Source organism: Anoplopoma fimbria, chromosome 14 (assembly GCF_027596085.1).
Source record: "Anoplopoma fimbria isolate UVic2021 breed Golden Eagle Sablefish chromosome 14, Afim_UVic_2022, whole genome shotgun sequence".
Classification (NCBI taxonomy): Eukaryota; Metazoa; Chordata; class Actinopteri; order Perciformes; family Anoplopomatidae; genus Anoplopoma; species Anoplopoma fimbria.
In genome coordinates this window covers 12,763,297-12,786,080 of record NC_072462.1, presented here as the reverse complement: position 1 = coordinate 12,786,080, position 22,784 = coordinate 12,763,297, and the positions used below count along the sequence as shown (strand labels likewise).

The window sequence follows — 22,784 nt, the reverse complement described above, 5'->3', positions numbered from 1 at the left end:
TGTCGGCACTACACAATCTGTTTGTTTGTGTGAATGTGTGTATGTCTAGGCGTCCTATCATATCCATGCGTGTTGTTTTTATGCATGTTTTTCTGTGTGTGTGACAGGGTGTTTAGAGACACAGACATGTAAATCCCTGTAAAGTAGGGGCTGGCATCATTAAACCAATAGCTTAGTGATTCCCTGGCTGGCCCCACTGCTCACTGCAGGCTGTTGCAGGGCAGACAAACCAGACATATTAAGAAAGAGGATCGACAAAGACAAGGGCATGGAGATAAACACAGACTGATACACAGAAAGACAAACAGAGAGAGAGCTAAAAGCCACACCTAAAAGACAGACGTTTCCACGCTGTCACAATATAAACCACTAATCAGAATTAGAACGAATATTTGTTAATCCTGGATGCAATGTTATAATGTGGGAGAAAAAAAAGAGGGAAGGTAATATAGATGAAGTAAAGCATGAACAGAGGGGTAATAAAAAGCACCACGCAGACAGACAGAGAGGGTCAGACTGGCTGAGTAGCAGCAGCCTCTCCAGTCTTGTGGGAGTTTTTTTTTATTTTTATAAATAGGTCATTGTCTGACCTGCATTATGGTACCATAGCCATGTCATAATCACACCATTTTGTGGAGCATTGTGCCCAGTTCAGCCTCTTATTACCACATAGCTTCACAAGAAACCCTTTGTTGCACACACACTCACAGAATTAGGCAAAAGATAGTATTTGCCTCCAGAACTTACAGCACCAACAATGCCTGTCTAGGATCTGTTTAGGAAAGATGGCTTTCGACAACTGCTGCATCACTGTCTGTGTGGAGGGGAAGTCCAGTATATTTGCAACCAGACACCTTATTATCGGTTCACACAAGCTCTCACATATTTGGCCATCAATCACAGCAGGAGGGTGGGCAAAAACAGCCCTAATGTTGACGGTGACGCAAGTGATAAGGATGAAAAGAAGATGACGCCGAGAGCTGCAACGGCACTCTTGGCAGATAGGTGGGCAGTGCTAATTGATGGGCTGCTAGCTGTGTGCTCTGTTTTGCTACGCATTGATCAGGGGAAAAGACCAAGGCACAGCAGGGCTGCCCAACCTGCCATTTGGAGACGGACAATCATTAGGACCCCCAGAACACCTGCTGCCTGCAGAGGAGATAAGTTAAGAGGCTGACGGATAAATACAGAGAGACAGGCTAACAAGTAAACTAACAACAAGGTCTAGCATCGCCTTCACTAGGCAGGTGAGGAATAAATTGGGAAGATAAGAGACTAAAACGGGTGGGGTCAGTGAGTAAGTCAGCTCTCAGCAGGATACTGACTTAATGAGACGAACACAAGGAAACAGACTCATATTGAGACTGAGAGGATAATATAATGAGCAAGGAGCATCAGTCTAAGAGCTCCTCTTTTACGTTTTATTACCTCAGGTACTGGCGAGACAATGGACAATAAAATATGATACAGGAAGTCCAGTGTGATCCCTGTGTTTGAAAAAACGATCAGACACCAAATGAGGATGAGGAAGTATTTTTTGCTCTTGTGGAAAGTTATCACAGTGGCAATCAGTTTATCTTTCATCGTGGTAATCGTGAGGTAAACGGTAGAAATATGGAGTTCGGTTACAAAAGAATCTACCAGGAATGTGCAACCTGCATGTATTTGATTGGTCAACGTGGGCAAACAAAACATCTACATTTACAGGTGCTGTTTAAAAGGCAAAAGTCTAAAAAGGCAAAATTCGAAAAGATTGAAAGATCCACACATTGTACTGACAGCTCCCATTGTCTACGAATATTTATGTTAGATAGAAGCAGTGCTGATACTAGAAAAGTGAGTAAAATGCTAGTTTGCAGGGTTGAAAGCTGCTTCGCACTACTTCTCCTACTGTAACAAGATTCATTCAGAAATACTTGATATAACAACCTAATATTCATCATGTCATACTGCTATACTTTAGACCAAGAGTCAAAATCTTCAGCTGTAGGCAAAAGCATTAAAGGTTTGAAAGTTATGAAATGATGAAAAAGTTAAATGTATAGGCACCCTTTACATTCCTCATTTCTCTTTCCATTTCTCCCCTCTGGGCATTTTCACATGAATTGAAAAGAAGCGCTCTCTTTGTGTGTGTGTGTGTGTGTGTGTGTGTGTGTGTGTGTGTGTGTGTGTGTGTGTGTGTGTGTGTGTGTGTGTGTGTGTGTGTGTGTGTGTACTGTAACTTCTGATCTCAGGGAAGCACTATGATAATGTACATCAGTCATGTGGGGGGAATTGGTTCTACATCAAAAGACTATAAAGAAATGTGACAGGATAGTTCACACTTCAATCTATCAATTCCTACTTTCAGGTGAACCATGTTTGAAGGTAAGACATTGATCACTGCCCTAGCACATACCTTTGTCCCAGAGTTCCCATCAGCACCGTAAAATTACAGGCAAAGGACATGGAAGAAAGTCAGCGTAGGGCTGGGCGATTAAACTGCAATATTTAACAATCTCAGAGACTGAGAAGGAGAAGTTGAAAATTCATGAGATTCCCATTTGTGATTGAACCATATTGAGGCTACACTGAACGTAGTCATTTCCTACAAAATATGCAGTCGGGAGAAAGATCAGGAGAGGACAGAAAAGTACGGGAAGAGACACTTTTATCAGAAACACATTACCATACATACATTAATATATTTCCATGGAACTTTTCCAGAAAACTTAAATGTAGTTCCTATAGGCAGTATATAAACTTTTAAGAAGGTTTGTAACTTACTATAAAGGAGTCGTAAGGAGTTTTTATCATTATATTTGTAAACAGATAATAAATGACAATGTGTCTTGATAAGAGAATTTATAATTGTTTATAAATATTGTACATTTATAAACACAAACAATATCCTCGTAGCTGCTTATAACTACATTATAGCGTGCTATAAACAATTTATTAAATGTTTATACACCGCTTAAAAATGCTAAATATGGGTCGTTAAAGTAAAGATCTCTGTATATTTTTTATTACTTTTTCAAAGAAAAAAAAAAATGATAATTTTCTGATGTTTGGTTGGTTGATGTTATCTGTTAACCTACATATATATAACCCAGAGACTGTATATTTATCAACTTAAAAACACAATTTTCTCGTCACCTATGTGCTATTGTAGCATTAATGGAAAAACTGTGGATTTTTCAAAACAATTTTGTAGCCTAATAAGAAAGTGGCAAATTCCTGGAAGGCCAAATGATAAACAGAAGGCATAATGTTTATTATCTGTTGAGTTATCCTCGGGCTCTGCCGTTTCCCTAAACAAAAGGAATGGTGCTACAAAGCTTAGGCATGTGTCTACTCCGGCTATTAAAAAGAGATCACAGATTGTGACTCAACCAGCGCACATAAACACATAGACAGGGTGGTCCAACATGCTTCTGGCTCTGTCTGTTGGTGTGTGTGTGTGTGTGTGTGTGTGTGTGTGTGTGTGTGTGTGTGTGTGTGTGTGTGTGTGTGTGTGTGTGTGTGCTTTTGGTCTCTTCCCAGAAATGTGCAGCAGTAAACAGACGAAGAGGCACAGATGTAACATTACCACTACCACTGGCTGGGAGCATTAACAGTGACACACAACGCAATGCAATGCAACACAGCTCATACTTCCTCTCTTTTTCATGTTTGCTTGTGTGTGCAAGCATATACTGCATGTCACTGCACATATCTCAAAGGGGCAAGGGAAAAGATGAAAAAAAGAAAAGAAAAAACATGCAATCAGAGATACAGAGGCTGCAGAGAGAGCAACCATGGGGCCCCCAGAGAGCTGGCCTGCTTGGACTGGGAGCCTCTGGTGGTCCCCCGGGGGCTCAAGGGGCCCTAACCCTTCACTCTTTCTTCCCTGACACTAACCAGACACAGCAGCACAAACACATACAACGATGGGGGGTGTGTGTGTGTGCTCTGTGTCTGTATATATGAGAGAGAGAGAGCTAGACGCAGACATCAAGAGGTGGAGAGAGGGAGGGAAATGGAGGGGGAGACAGAGGAAAAAAAAAAAAGGGAGACATTAACACATAAGCAGAATGCGCTCGGCTTAAACCCACAGATTCGAGCATTTGACGATTTTTTTTTTCTTCTTATCCTCCTCTCAGTCTCTCCCTCGTAAAAGAGAGCAATTACATGTCCAGGACAATCCCACATTAAACAAACATTAGTTCTCTCTCCAGAGCCAGACTCGGCCAAATTACATTGTTTCCAGATGCATATCGCAAGCCCACCCTCTCTCCAAACCCCCCTCACCTCCTGCTTGTTTCTCCATCTATTGTTCTTCGTCTCTCCTCGTGTTCTGCTCCTCTTTATCGCTCCCTATAGTTCCCTAAACTTCCAGAGTAAAGATGAGAGTTTGTGAATAAGACCAGAGCAGGCTGCTTTCAATTACACTGCCACATCCACTACTACCGGAGGAGGAGAGGAGGGCCAGGGATGTGGAGAAAATAAAAGGAGTCGACGCAACTTCATTAAGATGCCACATCCTCAAAACCTATAACTAACCTAGGCCAGTGACAAGCTATGCATGAGGTTTTATGTAAATCATGCTGATGACAGAGGGTAGAAACAAATGGCTTGTCCGCTAAGTCTTAGCTTCTAAATAACATTTTCAACCAATGTCTTGTATGGAATAACCTTTCATATTTGCAATTTTTATAGCTGTTTTTCTTCCATCTATGATTCCTCCATTTCTATGAACAGATGAGACGACAGATATTTGCTCAATATTTAGTCAACATGCAAAAAGACAGTTTAAGTCCTCATTGTCACATACATTCAAAAATCAACCAGCGTAACCATTGATGACAGAATCGGACTAAAGTCCACAATAGAAAATTCACCCCAGCATAAATATCTGCTCTGTTGTATATTTCAGTCTTCTTTTAAAGGATCCGATCAGTAGAGCAGAAATGATCTTCAGAAAACATAATCTGCTGCTATATTTGTAATAAATAAGTAAAAATAGCAATAGTCTATACTCTCAACTGTGAGGATGTGCTGCTTTCCTTTGGTATATGTGATGGTAAACTGAATATCTTTAAGTTTCTTGGAGTGTTTCTTGGACAAAATAAGCCATGTGAAGATGTCTCGTTTGGCTCTGGGAAGTGGTGGTTGCTATTTTCACCATTTTTTCTGACATTTTACAGAACAAACAATTAATTAATTAATTTATTAATAAAACAATGCAGATTGATGATGAAATTCTAAGCAGCATCCCTACTGATTTGAAACCCTCTGTGAATGCTGTGCTTTGAGCTTAATGCTAACTTTAGCTTTCAAAGAAGCTCACAGTGACATGCAAACATGTTTTGCAGGTTCACCATCTTAGGTAAGCCTTTTAGCTTACAAATATTTGCTTATTAAACAAAAAGTACAGCGGGGGATCATGGTAATGTCGTTTGTTTTGCTGCGATTTGGTCATAAACGAAAAGTTCACCCTCAGGTCCCCAACCTCCTGAACAGAGACCTTACCAGAACTTACCAAATACTCAAAAACACCACTGACTAAGACCAAGATGTTGTTTACAACCAAATACGTGAGAAAAGCCAATTGTGCACTCTGCTGTCCAAGACACAATTAAGCTGAATTTATGTCTCACGGTGTTTTTTATGTGTGTACTCATGCTCAGAAGGCAAACATTACAGCATGTTCCTTTTAATCCAGAGATGTCAATAAAGCGGAAAGTCGACCTCTAGCTGTGAACAATAAGCCACGGCAACCCTTGTAGACATGGGATCCAATGTCATACGAGTTAGTATAGTCTAAGCTGAAGGATAAACAGCCGTATCAGAAAAGTTGACCAGCTCTGTCTTAAAAGTCTATGACCTAGACTGGATGTCAGACAATTTTCTAGGAACAAAACACTCATTGTAAAATTCCCATGAAATAATCCTTTTGGAAATGTGCCCAGCGCCCTTGAGCAACACCCAAAGCAGGAGTAATGTTGTGTAGTCGACCTCGAACTTTGACCTCCAAGTGTGTGTTCATGTATTTGTCTTGTTATTGTTGTCACAATCGTTATATTCACAGAGTGCACACTCTTATGCAAAACAGCTGAATGGAATGATATCTTTAACAGACAGGATTTAATGAAGGCAAAGTAATCTCTCTTTATGTTTATCTTTTCCGTTTTCACTCATATATGCTGGGTGTTTATGCATGCGTGTAAATAAAACTGAGCATTAAAATAAGCCCCGAAGGCAGGAAGCATCAAAACAAAGCTGGATAATTGCATTGTATATGTTTTCATAAGTGTGTGTGTGTGTGTGTGTGTGTGTGTGTGTGTGTGTGTGTGTGTGTGTGTGTGTGTGTGTGTGTGTGTGTGTGTGCATAGATGTCTGTTTTTAAGAGGGCCTCATCAGACAGCCGCAGCATGGTTGAAGGAGCACTCAAATACACTCACGTTTCCACAACACCTAGGGGCATCTATGGGGACCTCCGAATACATCTCCATTCCCCAAACACACACACACACACACACACACACACACACACACACACACACACACACACACACACACACACACACACACACACACACACACACACACACACACACACACACACACACACACACACACACACACACACACACACAGAGAAATATGTTTACGCACACACACTTATCTAGGACCAAGCAAATCTAATGAGACAGCGAGACTGAGATGTACACAGACAAACCCGAGGCAGAAGTGCCTGAGCACAAATACAGACGGTTATACAGTCAACAGTCAACAGAGTGTACTCAGGTGTGGCGTCCTAACAAGATCCATAGATACTTCATTGCATTGGGATGTGACGCACACAAAATGTATGGTCACATTTTTGTTTATTTGATTAATATATGATGTAATGTACTGTTAGTTAAAATATTCAATGAAATAGAATAATCTATTATACTAACTTCCTCAGAAGTATATTTCAACCTATGGCCAATAGGTGGCCGTGCAGCGCTGTGGTTTAGTATGTGCGCGCGCAACGTCTTCCCATAGCCCGGGAAAACTACCAATGAAGACGCCACAGAACTGCCTGCTTCTTCATTTATTCCTGTTTTCACAGGTTAGTAATATATGTAAATACAAAATAAACACGATTTAAATAGAGACCAATGTTTATAGAACAATTGTTAAAATTTGTGTTTCATTTATTTGTTTCACGTGAGTTCGGTATTAAGACTGACTGTCGGATCACACTTGCTAAATGATATGTACATTTGGTTAAATGCTCCTGCACATAATAATATTTGTAAATAATGAAGTGATATAAATCTGTATGTTCAATGAGTTGTGTCACACTGAGTATGTTGGTTTAATGTGACCTGTTGTGCCTGTTTGTTAGCCTGTGTTAGCGTCGTTCGTCGTATTGTTAGAGCGGCGCCGCCATTGTTAAAGATCCTTGTTGTCACCTACACCACAGTAGCTGTGGGTCCATTTTTGCTGTTGTGGAACGGTTAGAGAGGGTTTTATGCCCAGTTGTCCCAGCTAAATTAACTGGATGGAGTGATTAAGTGGGATAGTGAATATATGAATGTGTGAATGTTGCTTATTTAAGTTGTTGTACATTTATGTGATTTTGTGAAAGACAATGCACTTGAAAGAAATATGTAATAAACATAGCCCGGGAAAACTACCAATGAAGACGCCACAGAACTGCCTGCTTCTTCATTTATTCCTGTTTTCACAGGCACACATCATCTGCACACAGGCTCTCTAGCACTGAGACCTGTAACAGATTTTTGGGGGCTCGTCCGGGATCGGCAGTGCTAGGTGATCCAACAACTGCTGATCCAGTGATACATGAACCTTGGGCCAGAGTGACGCCACGTTGCCAGACGAGGGGTACTACGAGTGTGCGGCTGCCAGGGTGAGGGAACCAGCAGAGTGGAATCCAAGCCAAGAGAGCGCAACTCTACAGTGTCAGGGCGTCAACAACGTGCGGCATGTCTGACAACGAGAGAAAGAGACTTGTTTGGACAATAAAGAAAGGACTCCACAGCCTGACAGCTGAAGAGATCTTCAAGCTCGCTCAAGACATTGAACCAGTTGATGAGCTTGAATCAGATAAGTTGGATGAAAATGATGAGGAGAGTTGTTTTGAATATTTGTCTGCTTATATGTCTAGCAACTCCCTATTGATGTTAGAAGATGAGGGTATGTCATGGTTACTGGACCTGAAAGATAAAGTAGACCAGATTATAAACACAGTCCACACACCTTCATACTCATCTAACTCCAGAACCGAGGAGCAGCCCACCCAAACCAGTAGGCTACACACTGATCACTCACCTCACTACATTCCTCAGTCCAGCACAGAACAGCACACACACGCAGGTGAGACTATGATAGCTTTAAGAGACCTCCCACTACTACAGCGTAGGGAATTTAAAATACATGGAGGGCAGGTAGGGGACACTGCTTCAGATATTAGCTATAACAGCATCTGCAAACAAGTAGACGAGGGACTGAGGGAGCGACACACAGAGAATGAGATCATCAGAGGAGTGCTGCGCATCATTAAACCAGGAAACTTCAGAGATATGCTCACGAACAAAGAAGAAATGACTATCACAGAGCTAAAAAGTTTCCTCCAGTCTCATATTGGCGAGAAGAGCAGCACAGAGCTTTTTCAAGAACTGATGTGTGCGAAACAACATGAACACGAGACACCTCAGCAGTTCTTATACAGAACAATTGGACTAAAGCAGAAGATAAGATTCACATCCAGACAATCCAACTCTGTGGTAAAGTATGATACCTCCACAGTACAGTGTGTGTTCCTTAACACCATCTACCAAGGTCTAGGTGAGAAACATGAGGATGTGAGGCGAGACCTAAACCTCTTCTGTCCGACTGCACCGTGTCTGATGAATCCCTACTAAGGCAAGTTATCAAGACTACAAGTGAAGAAAGTGAAAGGAAGTGCAGACTGGGTCGCAGCTCCATTCGCAGGGTGACTCAGGCCCACAGTACTCATGCTGAACCTGAAAAGACAAACAAAGGCGATAAGAATACTGAAACTGAAAGTAAGGACAAGACAATTCAGAGACTAATGGCCCAGGTCGAGGCCTTAACCCAGACCATGGACTCATTCAAACAACTTAGGACACAAACACAGGCGCCTCAACAGCCATATTCACCCATGTATAAGTATCCCACAGACAACGCTAGGTCACAGAGGAGACAAAGACCCTTTGGATGCCCTCAGTGTATAGAACAAGGTCTGCCTAACTGTAGCCATTGTTTCGCTTGTGGAGGAGAAGGTCACCGTGCTGTGGGTTGCCTGCAGAAGTCAAAGCAGTCGGGAAACGGGCCTCGGTCATGGCAGAGGGACGACCTGTGACCGCATTAAAGACCAAGTCCTATGACAGTGATGTTCTGACGTCAAAATCTGCCGATGTCAGTTCAGTCGCTTCCCCTCAGCTGTCCAACAAAACACAACCAGTCACAGAAAAAGTAGCTCCACTCATAGGACGCAGATCCCTGCTAAAATGCAGTGTGGCTGGCTATGCTGTCACAGTTCTGTTAGACACCGGAGCAAACGTGAGTATCCTTGATCGCACCTGGAAAGATAAATATTTACCCTGTCAAGATATTCGACCTCTCAGTGAGCTCATTGACCAGGAACTGGATGTGCTAGCCATCACAGGAGACGAAGTACCCTACGATGGATGGGTTGAGGTAATAGTCAACCTACAAGGCAACAACGACCCTGACCTGTCTATTCGAGTGCCTTTCCTGGTGAGTCGTTTACAGCTAGAAAGACCATTGATTGGATTTAATGTAATTCAAGAGCTGATCATGGGACAACAAAGCAGACCCAAAGTCTTGTCTATCCTCACCAATCTTCTTGCTGGGGCCATGGAAATTGACAGTGTCAAAGCTGAGGCAATAGTGAGTTTTGTACAGACCGAGAGACCAGATGATGAATATACTACTGTGAAGGTCGGTCTGAGAGGGGCCATCATCCATCCTGGAGAAATTGCCTATGTCAAATGTCAGGTCCCAGACAATTTTCATTCCACTGACTCGCTTGTGTTATTTGAACCCAAATTCAACAGCTTGCCATTAGAGAGGCTAGACATCGGTGAGGGGCTAATGGAAATTTGTCAGTCTGACAGGCCCTATGTTGAAGTGCCTATAGGAAACCACACAGAGCAGGACGTGATCCTGCCCAGCAGGACAGTTATTGGCAGTATTGAGCCTATTGAGAAAATAATAGAAGTAGCCAAGCCGGAGTGTCACAAGAAACATCAAAACCCAGTACATGGTGCTGACTATTCATCCACAACTAAGTTAAGCAATGGCAACTCAACCACACTGTGGCACCCTTCTGTTGACATAAGCCATCTAACAGAAGAACAACAGAAGGAAGTCAAACAAATGCTGTATGAAGAATCTGGAGCTTTTGCTCAGGATGATGATGACATCGGATGCATCCCCAGTCTCCAAATGGGCATCAACCTTAAGGATGATATTCCTGTCCAGCAAACCTATACATCAATTCCAAAGCCACTCTACAAGGAGGTCAAGGAATATGTACAGGATCTGCTCGCTAAAGGATGGATAGTGAAGTCAAAGTCACCATTTGCTGCTCCAGTGGTCTGTGTTAGAAAGAAAGATGGGACACTCAGACTGTGTATTGACTACAGACGACTCAATCAAAAGACTGTGCCCGACCGACACCCCTTACCTCGCATTCAAGACCTAATCGACACCCTTGGAGGTAATAGCTGGTTCACCATTCTGGACCAAGGAAAGGCCTATCATCAGGGCTACATCGCTGAGGGGTCTCGTCACATGACAGCATTTGTCACACCCTGGGGCCTATATGAATGGGTGAGGATCCCATTTGGCCTCTCCAATGCTCCAGCTGCCTTTCAGAGAAGCATGGAGGAAATGCTGGACAGTCTGCGGGATGAATGCTGTATTCCCTACCTGGACGATGTCCTTTGTTATGGCGAATCCTTTGGAGATCATGTTGAGGGGGTAAGGCGGGTCCTGAGAGCTCTGCAGCGGCATGGTGTGAAGCTCAGACCAACAAAATGTGAGCTATTTAAGCATGAAGTCAGATATGTTTGGTCTCCGCAGAGGGAGTAAGGATAGACCCGAAGGATCTGGATGCTGTCCTAGCTCTGAGGGAGAACACGGTAGGAGATGTCAGAAAGCTACTGGGATTCCTCAGTTATTATAGGACATACATCCAAGACTTCTCTCGCATTGCCAAACCCATCTATGAACTGCTGCAGGTAAAAGGGAGCACAGCAGAAAACCAACCGAGGACACAGAAAAGAGGGAAAGGTGTCCAGCTCTCTTCAGGTCCCCAGTCAAGTGGACGGTGGAGCACCAGGGTATCCTCCACCAGCTCATTAACACGCTTACCAACCCACCTGTATTAGCATACCCTGATTTTGACCTGCCCTTCACAGTACACACCGATGCCTCAGAGCAAGGTCTAGGAGCGGTGCTCTACCAGCGCCAGGAAGGAAGGCTGAGAGTCATCGCCTATGGTTCAAGGACTTTGTCTCCAGCAGAGAAGAACTACAGGCTTCACTCTGGCAAGCTTGAGTTCCTCGCTTTGAAATGGGCTGTTTGTGAGAAATTCAGGGACTACCTGTTTTATGCGCCCCACTTCACAATCTACACCGACAATAACCCACTAACATATGTCATGAGCACGGCCAAACTAAACGCTGTTGGTCACAGATGGGTAGGTGAACTTGCGGACTTCCGGTTTGATGTCAAATACCGACCAGGAAAGAGCAATGTTGATGCCGACACCCTCTCCCGTCTACTACTGGACATTGACAGATATGTGGCAGTGTGCACTGAAGAATTGTCTAAAGAAGCGGTATTTGCAACATGGGAAGGTAGCCAGGCTGCCGAGAAACAAGACATTGCTTATGTGGCAGGATAATCTTGCACAAGATCCAGAACCACATGGGATGGAACATCTTTACCATTAACCATGATGAGCTGGTCAAAGCTATCATTTTCTTCAAAAGCTGAGTATATTTCAACCTATGGCCAATAGGTGGCCGTGCAGCGCTGTGGTTTAGTCTCGCGACTCTGGAGTTGTATGTTCGCGAGCCAATTTTTCCCATAGCCCGAGGAAAACTACCAATGAAGACGCCACAGAACTGCCTGCTTCTTCATTTATTCCTGTTTTTACAGGTTAATATATATATGTAAATTAAAATAAACAATTTAAATAGAGACCAATGTTTATAGAACAATTGTTAAAATTTGTGTTTCATGTATTTGTTTAGGTGGCAACGTGAGTTGGTATTAAGACTGACTGTCGGATGCTAACGTTAGCTTAGCTAAATGATAGAATAGCAGTACATTCCCCTGGGTTTTCATTTATTCCTGCACATAATAATATTTGTAAATAATTAAGTGATATAAATCTGTATGTTCAATGAGTTGTGTCACACTGAGTATGTTGGTTAAATGTGACCGAAAGATGTATATTAGTGTTGTGCCTGTTTGTTAGCCTGTGTTAGCGCTCGTTCGTCGTATTGTTAGAGCGGCGCCGCCATTGTTAAAGATCCTTGTTGTCACCTACACCACAGTAGCTGTGGGTCCATTTTTGCTGTTGTGGAACGGTTAGAGAGGGTTTTATGCCCAGTTGTCCCAGTTATATTGACTGGATGGAGTGATTAAGTGGGATAGTGAATATATGAATGTGTGAATGTTGCTTATTTAAGTTGTTGTACATTTATGTGATTTTGTGAAAGACAATGCACTTGAAAGAAATATGTAATAAACATAGCCCGGGAAAACTACCAATGAAGACGCCACAGAACTGCCTGCTTCTTCATTTATTCCTGTTTTCACAGGCACACATCTGTATTCAGGCTCTCTAGCACTGAGACCTGTAACAGGGACAACATCATTTTCACTGTATTCATTTAAACTCTACTTCTAAGTCACTGCTGTCGTAGTGTTAAGATTTCAATTTCAGATAGAGACTGATGTTCTAGAGAAATGTTCAATATTACTTTGGCATCCAATTTTATGAAAGCTCAATACTTTCATTAAATATCATTCTACAAGTGGAGACTCTATTTCCGTACAAACTGTGTGGGATGTGAGCTGCAAAAGTAATGAGAGGAAGACAAAAGGATTGGAGTAGACGGAGCTGCAGACTGCGACTCGATGCTGGGGACTTAAATTTGAATTGAAAATGTAGAAACAGCGTCAAACTGTGCACCATATCCTCAAATGAATCCCAGTGAGTACCTAAACTGGTCGACGCTACTGGTGCCAGTAGCGACATGTGGAGTTGTCTCAGTGTGTTTTACAGCAGACTAAGAGAGACATCAAAAAACATTTCAAAATCTGTGACTGTATTGCCTATTTCTCACCTTAAATGTTTTCAGACGAACATTTTATTGAACTGTTTTGCTGTAAAATGAGAAAGTTTGCTCCTGTTAGAGGGCGATGATTGGTATTCATTCGACCGTTTTCAACATGGCAGCTGGGTCACAAACTTTCTCATTTTACAGCGAGCACACTAAAACATGTTTCTGAATACATTATACATAAAAAATGGGCAATACAGTAGCATTACCTTAAATCATATTTGATCAGTGATGCCTAGTTTGATTGGAGTTTACCGGCAGTGATTGACAGCTGTGTTAGACAATCCTCGGCTCTGATTGGTTGGTTCAGGCGTGGTGGAATCTTGCAAATTCAAGTAGTAGGCAGGGTCACCTGATTTTTTTCCCACAAATGATCTGCCTCATGTACTACTGTCAGGATTTAGTGACAATTTGAGCCAATATGATGAAAATTTATCTTTAAAGTGTATTTGTTATCTTGTGATTATCAATTTAGTTTTCTTGTGTTAAAACGTAATTATTCAATTATATGTAATCTAGCTTTGGCAAAAATACACCTGGAACATTCCTGCCAATGAAGCTTGTTTGAATCTGAATTAGAGAGAGAGAGAGAGAGAGAGAGATAGAGAGAGAGAGAGAGAGAGATACTCACATAGTCGGGCAAGGCTGTGTTGTCTCCCTGTCTGCCTCTCAGAGACTGTGTTGCCTGCTCCAAAACCTTGTTGTGCTTTTTGGAAAGCAAAGCAAACAAACTGCAGGAGAGAAACAGAGAGAGAGAAAGAGAGAGAAAGAGAGGGGAAAAGGAGTGAGAGCGTCAACCACAGATGAATGATACACTTCACAAAATAATCAAAATACACAGTCGTCATACTGCACATGCTAACCAGTAATTAATTTGCTGTAAATACTCAAACAGTGCTCTTAACTCAGTGTAACTGAAGAGAGAAGCCTTTATTTAAGACTGATCATTATTGGAGACAGATCTGTTTTGCTTTATAAATGAGGCCTTTCAAATAAATCATAATAATTAGTTCTGGAATAACAAAATAATCATGAAATTGGCAGGAGACAGCTTAAGAAATGATGTGTCAAAATAATAAACGTTAAGTTTATCATCAATTCACAATCACAACTCTGTTTTCCGACCTTGCTTTTATTTGACCTGCACAGGTCACAGGCTGGTTGGTTACTTTTTGAAAAATGTCCAGGATTTGTACCAAGTGTGTGTTTGTTTGTTGCCATTGTAGGCGACAGTCTGCCATTTGACCCACAAGTTAACTGCCTTGCCCTACCCTTATTGTGTGTGTTTGTATGCGTTTGTGTACAGTTATCTGGATGGGATTGCATGATTGAATGTGATGGCTGGACATGGACATGCAGTACATCAAGAGTCCTAGAGTATGCTTGGGCAACCTTGGGTAGCAATAAAGTGGGTCAATACACACACACACACACACGCACACACACACACACACACACACACACACCATTGTAGGCACAGTGTTGACGCCACCGTTAACTGATTCACTCAACATGTGTGATCAAGCAAGAGACTTGATAGAAATCACTTCTTTAAGGTAACTTTTTAATGCAAAAAAACAACTGGCTGTCACTTTGAGTTGTTTTTAAACTCTCAAAGCTAAAATAACAAGTTTTACTATATTGATTTGACAATTTTTTTTTATATTTTTCTTTTGTTGACCTCTTTATCACATTTCTTTTTATGGATGACAGGTTTTTTTCTCAGAGTCTCATATTGTATTCATTCGGTGTTTATCATCATAATAATTAGTGACCTTCTGTTTTAATTACAACATTTTAATAGTCTTTCCAGGCCCCCCCCAAGGCTGTTGAAAGTTTAATTTGTGTGTCAATCAAGAAATAAAATTACAGAATAAATTAAATTCAATGACAGCAAAGGGCTAAAGGAAACTCAGTTAAGCCCCTCAGAGCAACACCTGTCCATCCGTCAGCACTGGAAAACACACAAAGAAAAAGTCTCAGCATTTATTCTTTCGGGCTAATTGGCCAAATGATAGCTGAATGGAGATATCTGAGCAGCTATGAGGAGGTCTACTTGTTATCTACAGACCTAATGTCAATTAGCCACAACTACTTAATGGGACCTTTTGTACTATCTAGTCAGCTTTTTTCAATTTCAAATGAGACCACCGGCCAAGTTCCACCTGGGACATTTGCCCACAATAATGTCCCTCATCGGGGCCGAGGCAGTGACGGACGCGGCCCGGGAAACGGGGACACAAGAGGATTTCCACACTGCTGGCCTGATCCCAAAATCAGTTATGAGGCCGAAGTAACGACAGATGTGGTGTCCCCCCCCCCGACACACTGAATATGTATAGGCGCTCTGTTTCTACCAGTTCAAAGGATCCTTTTTTATCTGGAAACACACAGTGAGTGGATGTGTGCCGTACATATAAATCTGTAAGTGGACATTTGTACGTTACACATTAATGTGGAGGCTTGCATCAGTGTTCAAAATGATGTTTCCGTTATAAATGTGCTCAGATTTTGAGAGAATTTGGGATATTTCAAAAAAAGTCAATAAGAAAGTACATTTTGGTTATTTATTGTAATATATGCAAGAAGATGCACAATAAAGATTATATATTCAATACCAAAAATGGTATTTATGTCCATAAAATGAACTACTATGTCTTTTTCTTTTTTCCTTGTGTACTTGTGTGTTTGACCAGCAGCCTTAGTGATTTAGAGTGGAGGTGACATGCAACAAGGGCCCTGGTCTGGACTCAAACAAGGGGGGCTGGGTTATGTCTACCGTCAACACCCAATCTATATTTATTCTTTCATTTTTGTACGTTATACTACAGTGCAGGCATGTAATGGAGAGCAGCAACGTGGCATAAATACTTCCTCTACAGTAAAAGACAAAAGGAGGAACCACCTGTTTCTTTCAGACGGTATCACATCTGATTAAATATGCCAATGGTTGCTTTTTCATTTTACGCTTTTTTCCCCAAAACAACAAAACAACTAAAACCTTTACATATTTCAGAGATGAAATTTGCGTTCAAATAAGTTTAGGTAAGTTAACTGTGGACTAGAGCTGAAACAATTAAAAGATTCTTAAATATTATATAGTTTTTTACAAAAGGAAATGAACAGTTTACTATTTTGATATATTCTTTAATCATTCTAGTGATTTTAAAGAAAACATTTAGGCCCCAGCTTGTCCAATGTAAATAAGAAGTCACTGTTGGCCAAGAAAACTAGTAATGGAATCTTTTGCTATTTGCTGACATTTTCAGACCAAACAATTAATCTAGAGAGTCATTTGTGGATTAATCGCACAAACGAGGATGTGTGGTGACGGAGGAGACTGTGGATACGGAGCCAGGAACAATGCAGCAGAACGGGAGTATTGATTGTGGGAGGGAATGAATAGAAATCAAAAGGGAAAGATGTGAGGTGGTGGTTGTGATGGTGATGGAGGCAATAGAAACCCATTTCTGCCTGTAAATAAACAGCAACAACTGAATTAAGTAGCAGAGTTCAGCACTGCCTGGCAGACAATTGCTAAATTCCTGTCAGGAAATTCCCTTTATCTAGCCAGTTCAGCCCAGCCTGGGGCATCATAGTCATCATCATTATCATCATCATCATCAGACATGGAGTCAGTTGCTCTGTATCACTACAGGACAGACGTGTACACATTCACAGACGGTGTTCCTCTCTGACTCAAAACACCAGAGAGTCACCGATACCAATACCGAGAGAGAGAGAGAGAGAGAGAGGGAGAGAGAGAGAGAGAGAGAGAGAGAGAGAGAGAGAGAGAACCAGGCAGCGTGATAAGAGGATCCTTGAGTGTGCGTGGATGTGTGCACGTCTTCAGGGAAGGAAACATTCCTTCCTGTGTGTCTGAAGTTCACAAACAGACATGAATGACTTGATGGTTTGAACATTGTCCTCTAAAGTCTTCCGTCTCCTCATGGGCCAAATCCGTCCCCTCAGTTACATAATGTTATTCTCTACACAGGCACACCGCTCTCTCAATATTTCATTTCTTAGTCTCTTCTGCTGTACTGTGTAGTTACTATAACAATCTTTAAAATGAATAAACATTCTTGTGTGTGAACTTGAATTGTTGTCTTTGGGCAATTTCTGTCTCTCTTTTGGCGTCTTTGTTTGCCTCACAGATGAATATTGTGTCAAAGCCTGCCGCTTAACTTGAGGCAGCATTTGAAGTGATACACACAACTTAAATTGCTGATTTCTGTACGTGAATCTACACAAATGTCAGAAGGCATGTTATCTCCTGTGCTATACTCTAGATAGAGCAGACTTTATTCACATTCAAGCCCTGAGGAAGGCCTCTGGCTCAAACACATTAACTGCTTTGATGGTGTGCCAGCTTTTCCCGCCTCATCAGCTGGTTTATATATCTTAAAACACACAGTTTCTCTCTCTGAGATGCAAATTTGTTGTCTTTTTTATTCAAAATTGTCAGCCAGAAAGGAAGCACATTCTGCACAGTTAGAGTTGGGGGTCGGAGATATGACGATGCTAAGAGACTTGCCATACTTTTTATCATGTGGTAGTATTTCTTTTAGCATCCTTAGATATATAAGACCATTCCTGGAAATGTTGCAAGTCAAAGAGCAGGACTGTTTCAAGGCAATATTCTATATTTATATGCCTTTTGGCATATAAATATAGAATATTGTGATGAAGTGTGTTTTCTTGTAATCTGATTTTGTGGTATTAAATTCACTGGATTAGCCACAAACAGGCCTCCCGAAATATTTTGATATAAAAGGTGAAGATCGAGATTCTAACGTTACATTTTGTTTCAAACCACATGTGCTATTCTACCAAGGTAAAGAGTAGAACAAGAGAGAATAGGTTGGATGGACAGTGGAATAATGGAGGATAAAAGCTACCAAATAAAATTCTAGCATCCTCTTTTCTGCTCTGTTGTAAAGTTACAATATGTCCTCACCTGATGATGCGCTGGGCAGCGTACTGGTGGAGACATCGAAACTGGGCTGACATGTTGGCAAGTGCAGCAAGACAGTTGGTGTGGAGGTACTTATCCTGGGGAGGATGCACACACAAACATACATTTAACCTGATGTGACTGTTAAACCGTAAATTACTCTGTTATTTAAATCTTTACAGCAAAAGCCATATGTGGATTCATTACTCATTTTAGGTTTCTGAATGCATTGCTATTTACTTTGCAAGTGCACAAACGGTGTTAACACATGCTAAACTTACCCTTGTCCGGGTCATGTTGAACTGGATGGTGCGGATGACCACCAGGATGAGCAAACTGCCAAGCGAGATCTCTGTCAACGTTCTCTCCGAGTACCACGTGACGTTCTTCAATACCTGAGAGAGGGAGAGACCCACAGGAATGAGACATATCTGTTGAAAACATCAGCAATTATTCACAATTATCGCGAGTAAAGGAAGGCTGCAGTGGCAATGATTGAAATGTGAACATTGTGTAATAAAGTGTTTCTACCCACCACCTCATGGATGGAGCGGTTGAAGGAGTCGTCCTCTGTGAGGATGAGAAGGATAATGAGGGCCATGTAGACGTGATGAGAATTTCTGTCCTCCACGTGGTAAAGGATCTCCAGGATGGGTAACACCTGAGAGGAAGAGTGGGAGAGCAGGAGGAAGGTCTGAGCATGTTTGTAGATATAGGTGCATAAATGACATTCATTAAACCCTTGTTACCAGATTTCACAATTAAATAGCGTGAGGAGACAAAATTGCTAAGTGAACTGAAAAGCTTTGTTCTACAAAGAATAAGGTATGCACAATCAAAAGTGTGTCCTTTGTATTCTTCTTCTCAGGGAAAGGAAGCTTTTGTTGTTTTGCCAAGGGGCTTTGTTGAAGCTTAATCTAACAACTAGCTGAGTAAAATTGTATTAAGACAGTCGTACATTGAGCCTTGTTACTATAACAGTGTTTCCACCTGTGGTCCAAACTGAGTACTAAGTAAAAGGGACAACAAAAGAGTAAAAACAGCACTGCATATGCTAGTTTAAATTTACATTATTTACCAATTCATGGCTGCTACACTGTAGGTGCAGGCCGACGTTATATTCAGAAGTATCCAAGAACAGATGGTAAAAGCCACTCGCTAATGACAGCACTGTGCAAAATTGAATTTTCAGAATCATACTGTCAGAGTGAAAGCAGTAAGTAGCTAGCATGGTGAGCGATGAACCCACACGGATGCAGTGTTAGCTCATTACTCTGTCGTGCAGCGGTGCTTTATTGTGGCTAGACTCATTAGGAGCCCCCCTACATAAAAAACTCAATCTAGATCTGCTAATGATGCTATTTTACGACAGCAGCTATAAAAAAAAATAAAAAAAAAAGGGGAGTAACACAGAAAAGGTCATACTGATATATGTAAATGAATCTAATTGACCTGCAGTTTTAAAATATGACTGTAAAATAGCTACATTTCTTCCACATGTTTGGTGATTGCCATTTTCTGTTGCAATTAGTTCTGATGCCTTGTCTTTTCAAACCTGTTTAAAAGGCTAAATCAAGTATAATATAAACTGTAACTCCTATTTCCACTCCTATACAATAAAACCAAATTATTTACTGTTACGCTGTGTGAAAGAGCCTCACGTGTGACGGCCTACCCATGCTCATATGTGATACCATCTGACATGCTGAGCTTAAGATTGATTTTCATTCACTATATGCCTCAGTACGTTCACTCTGCTGTAAGGAATAACTGGCACTGTCCCACACGGACAGAATAGCACCAGCTGCCACTGCATACATCCTCGCTATTTACTGAGCCATAGCATTGGTCCTAGATGAAACGATTTCATGGCCATACCCATGTGTGTTAGGAAGGGCCGCATAATGGGCTTTAATGAGGGATTACCCAGTCACACAGTGTTCTTGCTCTCTGCCTTTGTCAATAAACTACACACAAAACGCCATTTGAGACGGGGATAATAAATGTTCACGCATGTGCGTTAATTAACGACTGTCAGCCTTGCTGTCCTGCCCACCAGATTGTCCATGTCGGTTCTGGAGAGCATGTATGTCCTCATGTTGGGGTTCTGGTGGAGGAGGGTGTACAGCAGAAGCGTGGCCTGGTCGGAGCGCTGCTGCTCACACAGCGCCGTGTACAGACTGTTGAAGTTGATCTGGAACGTGTGAGGTTGCTCCACGGACAATGACGACGTGTCTATATGAGTAAAAGTAAATATGATCAGGATTATTATTTTATCAGGTTACTTTAATACCCTCTGGTACACGTAATACACAACTTTTAAATAAGTAAAATGGATAAACAAATGTATTACCTTGTGTGTTTCTGAAACAAGTGATGGCCTGGCGGTAGGGGTTGGGCCAGTCAGGCCCATCTGTCAGATTGGCCAGGACCAGCAGTAACAGAAGGCTCTGATTGGACAACGGTAACGGGTTGTGCTCCTGGTCTATCCCTACTTTGCTGCCGGCTCCACCTAATGTGAAGACACTCCACAGCCCACCTGGAGACAGACAGACAGACACACAAATAGTACACAGTTAAAAAAATATACACACCCAGACATCTAAATATACACTAAACATGTCTTATGTTTCCTTCCCTTTCATTTTCATTTTGCTGTTTTATTATATAATTCTTTGATTTCTGGTCAGTTCATGCATTTGGGCTAACTTTGTTCATTTTTTCCAATTGTGTTACATTCAAAGAATATTTCAAAATATTCAAATATTTCCTGTTCTAAACACACCTCTCTGGCTTTAGATGTTCCCGTAATTAATCATTGACCTGTTCGGACACTGACAATTATAAATCAAATTTAAAAGACCCACCTTTTTGCGCTTTCTTTTAATTTAGTCTGAGACTTCTCTGATTGCTTTTGTCAAGTCCCCTCTTAACTTAATTCTAACATCCTCTAACGACTTATTCATCCATTTTTTTTATTTTTTTTTTATTTCTCTTAACTTCCTATTTTATTTAATCTGACTATTACTGTTTTATTGTATCTAACAGACTCTAACACATAAATATGCTTGACTTGACGTTCTCCAGGTTGAATTTCAGCAGAGAGAGTTTCAACACCGGCTGGAGAATTGCAGATCTCTGTTTCAGTTGAGCAGATGGGTGGATGTACCAAGTTATGAAGAACAGTCCGGTTGTGCAGTCAACCTTTTTATAGAAAGCACTGAAGTATTCTCACAACTTGCAGCTCTTCAGCCTCAAACCGATTTACGCTTCATAGGAAAAAACGAAGGCGAAAGCGTATTTGTGCAGTCAGACTGATGTAATCAAGGCCAAAATGAGCACAATGGAGTCCCACTCGATGCTTTCGCAGTACCTGAAATTTGAAACAACATAGACGGCGCCACAGAACAAAGAGAAACTGGAACGACAGGCCAACTGGAGTCGGGTTCGTTTTTCTTGTTGGGGGATGAGAGGGAGCTGAATTTTCCTACAGAGCCGCAGAAGTGCTGGTGCTTTCAGGCGTCATGAGAAGCACGGGAAGCATGAACACCAAGGTACACACATGACAGCCCCTGGCTCCTGCGCGTCTAGCCACACAGAATGCACGGACCAAGCTCTGGCGAGGGACAGTGTGAGTGTGTTGCAGGTCAACACTGATCAAGCTACTGAATTTGAGAAGAAAGCCCAGTAGATTTGTTGCCATCTAGTGGCTAAGGATGGAAGAGCAGATGGACTTCTCTGTCATCAAGCCATCCTGATCCATCCAACTATGACACACTCACATCATCAGTTGACTTGGTTACTGAACCAAACAAGATTTAGTCAATGAAACAAGAAGAAATAAGTTGGAGTCAGGGGTGACATGCTTCATGAACAATGACATCCTACTGCATTAAAAGATTAACTCAAGGAGAACACGGGAGGTCACGTCTCAATGTTCGCTTTGTGTTCCGTTTTAAAAAGGACACCGAACAAAGGAACAACTTGTGACTGCTTCAAACATTGATTGGTTTCAACCTCACAGACTCTTCATCGCTTATGCATGACCTGCCTTAAGGTTTCTTTTTGACAACTTGTGACTGTGTCAAATTCTTAGTGATATCTGAGGTTGACACGCTGGTTTGCCTCCAAGTTCACTAAGGGCTAGTAAAAAAAACACTGAGTCTGACTTTGCGTGGACAAATGTGTTATGTAATTCCATTCAGAAGGGGAATTAATTTGTTTATATTTGAGCAAAAAAGGGACATCAACAAACTGCGTCCACAACAGAAAGAAATCCCCTAGAGAGAAATGACATCATTAGTCTGTCTCTCTTTCTCCACAGGAGAAGTGAGTGTGAGAGAAAACAAGGTCCTGAGGGGGGGGGGCAAGTTGTGACGGAGGCCTGTTCATCTCTTCACTGGCACCACGGTGACTAGCCCAACAGTGTCAGGGAGCCCGGT

The 22,784-nt window shown here is 41.7% G+C and overlaps 1 protein-coding gene across 2 annotated transcripts in view; it reads right to left on the bottom strand.

The window, feature by feature from the left end:
* Positions 1 to 22,784, bottom strand: part of dym (dymeclin) — a 55,601-nt gene that overhangs the window by 16,438 nt on the left and 16,379 nt on the right. For both annotated transcript variants that reach the window (XM_054611930.1, XM_054611931.1), the window contains exons 9-14: positions 20,696 to 20,881; positions 20,399 to 20,577; positions 18,878 to 19,003; positions 18,624 to 18,737; positions 18,346 to 18,440; positions 14,017 to 14,116 (exon numbers count right to left, since the gene is read on the bottom strand). In XM_054611930.1, the coding sequence (XP_054467905.1) occupies positions 14,017 to 14,116; positions 18,346 to 18,440; positions 18,624 to 18,737; positions 18,878 to 19,003; positions 20,399 to 20,577; positions 20,696 to 20,881 (800 nt within the window). The remainder of the gene's footprint in view (positions 1 to 14,016; positions 14,117 to 18,345; positions 18,441 to 18,623; positions 18,738 to 18,877; positions 19,004 to 20,398; positions 20,578 to 20,695; positions 20,882 to 22,784) is intronic.